Raw genomic sequence first — 8061 nt, 5'->3', positions numbered from 1 at the left:
TGTGTGTGTGTGTGTGTGTGTGTGTGTGTGTGTGTGTGTGTGTGTGTGTGTGTGTGTGTGTGTGTGTGTGGTGTGTGTGTGTGTGTGTGTGTGTGTGTGTAGATGAACGTGAGAACTTGAACACGACAAAAGCAGAGCAGTGCAGCAAATTCACGCACACCCACACCCACCACCACCACACACATACACAGCAACCGCCACAGCTCACCATGTCCAGGGCCAGCCAAGCGTGCTCCTTCTGTGCCGCTGGGCAGCGGACCCACAGATCAATGCACGTGTCGCTCACAATGCGGCCCAAGCACTCAGCAGAGGCCAGCAGGCCAAAGAACCCCGTCTGCCACAGGCTTGTGGTGTAATCCAAACACTGCACAATGCGCGACTGTACACGCGGGAACACGCCAGGGGGGAAAATCATCCCGTGGTGTTGCGCAATCTGCAGGCGGCGGCCAGCAAACACTTCAACAGACCCATCTTCTCCCCACAGACGCTCTGGGCGCCACTCCAGCCGCGACAGCAGCATGAAAACGCGCTCATCACCGTCACCATCACTTCCGTGCATGGCGGCGTCCTCTTCGTAACACAGCAGCATGCTGCTCAGCACGTCCACCACGAGGTCTGGATCCAACACCCGCCCAAACACGCGCTGCATCTCCGAGAACACCACACGCCCTTCCGTTGCCCGCAAGTGGACGGGGAAGTGGTCCGGTGCCAGCGCTGGGCCAACCACTTTGCTCAGCAGCCAGGAAGGGGAGACGAAGATCTGGTCGGCAAGCGATGGAATGGACTGGAACCACAGAACATCTCCACGCACGTGTAGGTAGCTGAATGAGGAGGCGGTGTGGGTATGGGGGATAGTGGTGAGCATTGGTCGTAGTAGGTGTTCGCACAGCGACCACACTCACACACACTCACACACTCACACCCACACCCACACCCACAAGCACACCCACAACACATACCACACATACACTCACACACATACACACACACACCTGAGCGCCTTGCAGAAGATGTCCTCGTTCAAGCCGGGAATGCGCGCCAACTCCCCCACGTGCTCGAGGAGGAACGAAAACAGCCGGTGCAATGCCCATGGGCCTTCATCTTCCTTTCTGCACAATGCAAGCCCCTCGCCGATCAATTCCACCACTTTGGGCACTTGAATGTCTTGCTGCACGACCTCCAGCCACGCAGCGTGAAGCAAATCGCGCAAGTGATGCATGCAGGCACCGCCCAACTCGTGGCAATTGAGAGGAATCACGTGTGGATGGATGCGCATCGTGTCACCAAACCACTCCTGCAGCTGGCGGCTCTGCAACAGCGCGTCGCCACTCGGAAACTGCATTGGCGGCAAAGAGACGCCAGAAGCATGTGGTATAGCTTCTGCTGTCGTCTCCACCAGCGTGTTGTGCTCGAGTGGTTTGTCTGCCTTGGTGCCAACAATGAACACGTGCGGTGGATGCGGTGAACGGTGCACAGCTTGGTGCAGCCGCGTCTTGATGAAGCGAAGCCAGTACAGCACAGCCTCCTCCACGTTGGCCATGTCCTTGGACAAGTCCACGCACACGACGAAGACGGCGTTGTGGTCCGCAAACAGCAGCTCGTGCACCACGTGGTACTCCGTCTGCCCAGCGAAATCATACACCCGCAGCTTGCACGACGGGAGCGTTGTCTCGTGACCGGATGAGTCTTCGGTCCCTCCTGCTGCGCCAGCTGGCGATGGTGTGAGGGAGACGCTGCCAGATGACCCGCCTCTCTTGAGTGCGAAGTTGTGCATCTCAACGCCGGGAGTACGTTGATCTGGGCGGTCGGGCTCGTCGTACGTTTTGCGACGACGGCGCACCATGGTGTTAATGACATGTGGAGACGACTGCAGCGTGTTGATGAGGGTGGTTTTGCCGATGCCATAGTGCCCGCATACAAACACCTTGGCTGTTGAGAGCGGAACAGAGCCGTGTTCGAGGAGGGCTTTCAATTCTTGCGTGCGGGAGGCAAGCTTCCGGTTTCGCTCAAGCGCAGACTTGATGCGAGCCATAAGCTTGTCCGGCACCCACTCGGTAAAACTAAATTCGAACCACAACTACAGTGAGAGAGTGGGAGTAAGAAGAGAGGACCAAGGTGAGAACAGGGATGGTCTGGAGTCTTAGGAGCAAGTGCTATCGACGACAACAACCCTAGAACGTGCTCGTCAACGCGTGCACACGCCCCTCAGGATGCATAGAGCACCCACACGCGCAAAGGCGTCATAAGAACAGCTTCGTCAACTACAGCCCCGATGCGGAGACACAACCACACATACAGCTCACAGCAAACACCTCTTTGGCAGAGCACTGACACCTGCAGTCCAGCACAATATCACCCAAATCGAATACCCATGCACTTTGCCATTCCACACACTCATTGGACACTGCAGCCACCACATACAGTACATAACCTTGCGTCGTCGCAGCATTGGCGAGCTGAGTTGCCATTACGCATGTAAGGGTAAACCCAAGAAGCAAGACATGGTACATTAGGTACACACACACACACACACACACACACACACACACACACACACACACACACACACACACACACACACGATCAGACAAATCCTATCTGAGTTTGCAGACGACAGCTAAGGTCCCAACAGAGCGGTATATTCCTACAACACACAAAAGACACTCCTGATGGTCTTTTTTAGATCTGTGCGCGAAGATAGTAGACTTTGAGACACCAAACGGATTAGCATTGGTACATCCGCTTTACTGCAGGACCTGGCATGAGAAGATGTCGCACTGTTTAAAGTGGGGTACAAAATAGTCAAGCCTGGGTGACTATGCCGAATATCATCGGTGGGGATACCGTGATCTATAGTACGTACACACACACACACACACACACACACACACACACACACACACACACACACACACACACACACACACAAGGAAGGGCAGTGGTTCAGTCGAGGAAGCTGAGAGAACATACTGCAATAATGAGCACAATTCATCACATCTAGACACTTCGTTTGTCTCTCCACGTTTCAAATAGCACTCAAACCGACACGAGCACTCTCGCAGCTCCATCATTGCAATACAAACAGCCGAGTACAAGAAAAAAGGAGAAAGAAAAGATGCCGCGAAGCTTATCATACACTAAGCCACCCGTCATACACACCCAAGCCAATACCAACCCCAGAACTTGAAGCGTTGTATTGACTGTCAGTGCCTCCGCAAAGGCCACGGCGCTCTCAGCGTAGGCCAGGCTGCGTGGTGTGGTTGTGGAGTTGTCGTAATTGTGGTGCAAGTGACCCGCAGTCAATCGCATCATAACCGCACAAACACAAACACACAAGCATCCTCGCCCACTGCCCTCCCCGCAGCCTTCATACCCCTGTCAAATAACCGCAACTAGCAGCCACGCCTGATCCTGATACAACACAGAAGTACCACCGCCCCCTCTCCTCCCACACCACAACTGTCCTTATGACACGCGCAGAAAGCGCCTCAACGTAACATGTCTCAGTCACCAACAATGCCTCGGTGCACACAAGCACCCACACTCACTAGAGCGTTGTCAGCGTCGTGTTGACCTTCAATGCCTCCGCGATCGCCTTCCTGCCTTCGGAGCCAACATTTGTCTCCCACAAGCTTCGTAGCATCGACGAGAATTGTGTGACACAACGTAAGTCTGTAACAGATATGGCAACAGCACATCACCCTTTTCACGCAACGTGCAACGCAGATATTCATGTCCCCACGAAAACGACAAACACAGTCATGTCACACCCAAAACACAATGCATCCCATCGCCAAAGACAAAAGTAATGCAGTGCAGGACAGCAACATGGAACACGCGCAAACATCACACACTTCAATGTTCCCACCACACAATTTTCAGTGCCATATCACATCAAAAACGCGAGGCCACAGCACAGACACGCATACCATCGCACCAGGCGTTGGCAAGCCACCGCAATCCTGCGCGCAAGCTAAGACGATAAAACACAGTCAGCCAACAATACCAACAAATTACATACCCCAGTAACACGAGCGTTGTGTTCACGTTCAGTGCCTCCGCAAAGGCCACGGCGCTTTCAGTTCCAACGTCGTCATTCCCCAGGCTGCGTGTGTTGTGATGGTTGTAGCGCATGTGGTACGCCGTTAGTCCACGCATCGCATAAAGTTCAAGAACGTTGCACCGCAATCATATCCAAACCAGCATGCATAGTACACAGCACACGAGCCCGCAACACAGTAGCTACCATACAAGCCAGCAACCACGCCTGACGTGACAGAACGAATGCCGTCACACGCATACAGACACCACACACCACAACTATCCAAAATCATCACACACGTACGCACATGCAGGAAATGTAGCAGCACACCTCCTTTCAACACGACACAGCACAATGTGCCTCTGCAACACGAACGCACATTCACACAAAATCACATACATTCATACTCAGGCCCGCAATGAAACAACTCACTAGAGCTCCATCAGCGTCGTGTTCACCTTCAGTGCCTCCGCAATTGCCTTCCCACCTTCAGGTCCAAGACCGCTCCACGCCAGGCTGCATGTGGTTGTGGTATTGTTGTGGTTTGTAGTGTGGGTGTGTGCAATCTTGAGTGCATGACACATGGCATCAGACAATCCACTACCTGAGCATCGAGCGGCAAATCCCTACCCTCAACATGCGTGTTCAAAACGAACAACTACGTCACATCCAACACTTACACACACAACACACACCCACAAAGCACAACCCTCATAGTGTGACAACATCAACCAAACTCAATCTCAGGACCTCATCACACACAGCCACCACTGTGCGATGACCGCAGACCCATCACAACGTATATGCACGCGCGTGATATAAACTGGTATCCTTTCACGTCTATCAAAGCAGCACGTCACTGCCTCATCCATACCAACCATCAGAAAACCAACCACTCACACCACATCAGCAGCACGATGTGCCTCTGCCACACAAACGCATATTCACACAAAATCACACACATTCATACTCAGGGCCGCAACGAAACAACTCACTAGAGCTCCGTCAGCGTCGTGTTGACCTTCAATGCCTCCGCAATTGCCTTCCCGCCTTCAGGTCCAACATGGTTGCCTACCAGGCTGCATGGTGTTGTAGAACAGGTTCATTGTGGTTTGTAGTGTGGGTGTGTGTGTGCGTGTGCGTGCGTGCGTGTGATGTGGTTATCGTGTATGGGTGTGCGTGTTTGTTTGGGTGTGTGAGTATGCACATCGCATGAATTAGCTACTGTAGCCTGTTCAAAATGACTACATGAAACTTAAGGCCGAAACTCAGCATGAGCCCATTCATGTTCATTTCTTGTCATCCGCTCCGTACTCACTTGACCTGGTCGCCACACGTGTTGTTCCAAATGATGAGGATCTTTGCTTTGAGCAATTCATCTTCGACCTTCTCCAGATACTCCCTGAACAGCGCTTCATCTGCGACACCCTCCCGCACAGGCGGTGGCGTGTCACTCCATTGCTGTTGCTGTTGAATCATCCCCTGTTCTCCTTCGTCGCTCGCCTCAACTTTCACCTTCTCATCTGCCTGCCTTTCATCTTCGTTGTCACGCACCTCTTCTGTGCCATCCACCTTCGTATTATCCTCATTTCCCATTTCGTTCTTGCGCCACGTCCTCGCCTTGCATGCTCGCCGGAACCTGGCAATCTCTGCTGGCTTCAACTTCCTTTCTCGCATCAGCATTCCCTCATGCAGCTGTCGCACGCCCTCTGTTGGCTTGGGTTCGCTGCCCTGCTGCCCTCGCTTTTGCTGTTGTTGTCGCCGTTTTGCAAGTGCACGCGTTCTCGGATTCCGCATGGCCTCTGTTGCCTGTTCCAGCTTGTGGAGACCTGTGATGTTATGCTTCTCAAGCACCAGCCCCATGGAGGACAGCATGTTGTAGCGCTGCAGCCACTGTGTCAGGTCAGCGTCCAGCGTGGTTGGTAGCTGCCGTGTGATGACGGAGGAGTGACCTTTGCCGCCCTTGCCGTCGCCGTTCGAAGTGCTGATGTGGTTGAGCTTGTCTGCAATGGCTGGGGCGAGATCATGTGGTAGGGACATGGATTCTGGATCGCTTGAAGCAGGGATCCATGGAAAGTAGGAGATGGAATCGGGAAGGTGGAACTGGGCGAACTCCTCCTCAAAGTCGTCACACATCTTGATGAAGAAGAACGGCTTCTGCCTTGCCGTGATGAAGCGCAGCTCCTCATAAGTGCTGAAGGTGGACGGCGTCTTCTTCCCGTAAGTTTTGGTGCCCATGATGACAGCCAAGTCACAGGCCGCGAGAGCCGTGATGATCTCTTCTTCCATATTGCCACCAGGCTTGACGTCACACAGGAACACGTCCAAGCCGTGCACCTGCTCCAGCTCACGCTTGAGCAGCTTGCCTGCATGCCCGGCCTCTCCAAACCGCAGCGAAATGAACACCTTCTTGCGACGGCTGCGTTGGGATGCCTTCTTCCGTACCGGCTTTGGTGAGCTCATCCTGGCAGGGAAAGAGGGAAGGCTGGGAGGGGAGGTGACTCTGGTCTTCTGGTGAGGGTGACTCCCTCCTCCGCAGGACAGCAGGCTAGCAGGACCTCAGGACAGCACGTCGATCTCGATGTCTGTCTTCTCGTCGTCTGGTTGTTGTGGGGTGTGGCGCAAAGCAAAATAAATGTGGGCTTGCGAATTTTCATTGAAAATATGAACAAATACTCCACCTCAGGCCAAAACATAGTTCTTGTGTACAATTTCTGCCTCCGGCACCAAAAAGGGGCTGTAGCTCAAGTGGTAGAGCGCTCGCTTAGCATGCGAGAGGTACCGGGATCGATACCCGGCAGCTCCACGGTGAATTTTTTTCTGTCCACTCCGTTCACGTCGGGCAACACTCACGCTTGTCGCTGCGGTGTTGCGCCAAATGACATGGTGGTTTTCTTTTTGACGTGAAGGTTTACTGTGCAACGTCCACAAACACACAACTACCACAAATGCACCACGCAATACACACACGCACACACACACACATACGCACACACACACATACACACATACACACACACACACACACACACAACACACGCCCTTCCCCTTCATCAACGCCTTCGCACGGGGCTCCTGCTCCTGCTCCTCCGCCTGTAGTCGCGGCGATCATGGCGGCGATCCCGCTCTCGTTCCCGGTCACGGTGCCCGTCATCGTGACCTCTGCTCCTGTCACGGCTGCGGCTGCGTCGGCCGCGTGAGGAAGAGACGCGCCTGTCTCGGTGGCGGCCCTCATAACGCACTGCGCCTCTGTCCTGGCGATGGCGGTGTTCATCGTCACCTCCACGGGGACTGTGGGCGTCTGGGCTGTCATGTCGCCTTGTTGATGCTGGTACGGAGTCCTGTGCTGTTGCTCTTTGCTGTTTGCTGTCTTGGCTGTGGTTGTCGCTGTCGCTGCCGTCATTGCTGCCGACGTGTCCAGGTTCATCCTTGCTCCTCCTGTGCTTCTCCTTCTTCTCCTTTTTCCTCTTCTTCTTTTCCTTCTTTTCCTTCTTTTTCTCCTTCTTCGCTTGCTTCTTTGCCTTCTTACGCTGTCTCTTCAACGCTGCCTCCAAGTCGTACTCGTCGTCTTGCGTGTCATCTGCACCCTCCTGTTGCTGCTGTCGTTCCTGGACCTCTCCCGTGCCCGTGACCATGCCTTCACCGCGCAGCTCCTTGAGCAGGGCCTCGCGCACGGGCGCCGTCGGCGGGCCGTCGCTGTCACCCACTTCCTCCTGTTGCTTCTCAATGTGTTCGTGCAGTTTCCCCTTTCGCTGCATGCGCTTCATCTCTCGGATCTCCGGCGCCTCGTAGTCCCGCACGTGGTCGACACGAAGCGTGCGCCCTGCCAACTGCGGTATGTTGAGTGGGGTGGATGGGGTTAGGCGCGGGGGGGGGGGGTTAGGTGTGTGTGTGTGTGTTGGGGTGGGGAACACAGGATGGAGTTCGGGAAGCAACGTAGGCGGGCTGACGCAACAGAGGTCCCAAAACAGCGCTCACACACACACACACACACACACACACACACACACACACACACA

General features: G+C 54.3%; 2 protein-coding genes and 1 non-coding gene across 4 annotated transcripts in view; 1 reads left to right on the top strand and 2 right to left on the bottom strand.

Annotated features, from left to right (window-relative positions):
• The window catches only part of PTSG_13127, a gene marked incomplete at both ends in the record, with an annotated part of 16444 nt that extends 9783 nt beyond the window's left edge, over positions 1-6661 (bottom strand). Inside the window, 9 exons of one of the 2 annotated variants that reach the window (XM_004987820.1) lie at positions 209-821; positions 993-2077; positions 2717-2816; positions 3137-3247; positions 3549-3632; positions 4022-4105; positions 4475-4558; positions 5038-5121; positions 5361-6661. In XM_004987820.1, the coding sequence (XP_004987877.1) occupies positions 209-821; positions 993-2077; positions 2717-2816; positions 3137-3247; positions 3549-3632; positions 4022-4105; positions 4475-4558; positions 5038-5121; positions 5361-6505 (3390 nt within the window). The remainder of the gene's footprint in view (positions 1-208; positions 822-992; positions 2078-2716; positions 2817-3136; positions 3248-3548; positions 3633-4021; positions 4106-4474; positions 4559-5037; positions 5122-5360) is intronic. The other variant, XM_004987819.1, reaches the window with a different exon arrangement.
• Positions 6662-6775: 114 nt separating this feature from the next.
• On the top strand, positions 6776-6848 carry PTSG_20165. Its single transcript has one exon. It is a non-coding gene; the product is annotated as a tRNA-Ala (tRNA).
• Positions 6849-6936: 88 nt separating this feature from the next.
• The window catches only part of PTSG_10948 (RNA binding domain-containing protein), a gene marked incomplete at its 5' end in the record, with an annotated part of 1792 nt that continues 667 nt past the window's right edge, over positions 6937-8061 (bottom strand). Inside the window, one exon of the mRNA XM_004987818.1 lies at positions 6937-7872. Within this exon, the coding sequence (XP_004987875.1) occupies positions 7096-7872 (777 nt within the window). The 3' untranslated portion in view covers positions 6937-7095. The remainder of the gene's footprint in view (positions 7873-8061) is intronic.

Source organism: Salpingoeca rosetta, assembly GCF_000188695.1.
Source record: "Salpingoeca rosetta unplaced genomic scaffold supercont1.40, whole genome shotgun sequence".
In the NCBI taxonomy this organism is placed as follows: Eukaryota; class Choanoflagellata; order Craspedida; family Salpingoecidae; genus Salpingoeca; species Salpingoeca rosetta.
This window is presented reverse-complemented; position numbering and strand designations above follow the sequence as displayed.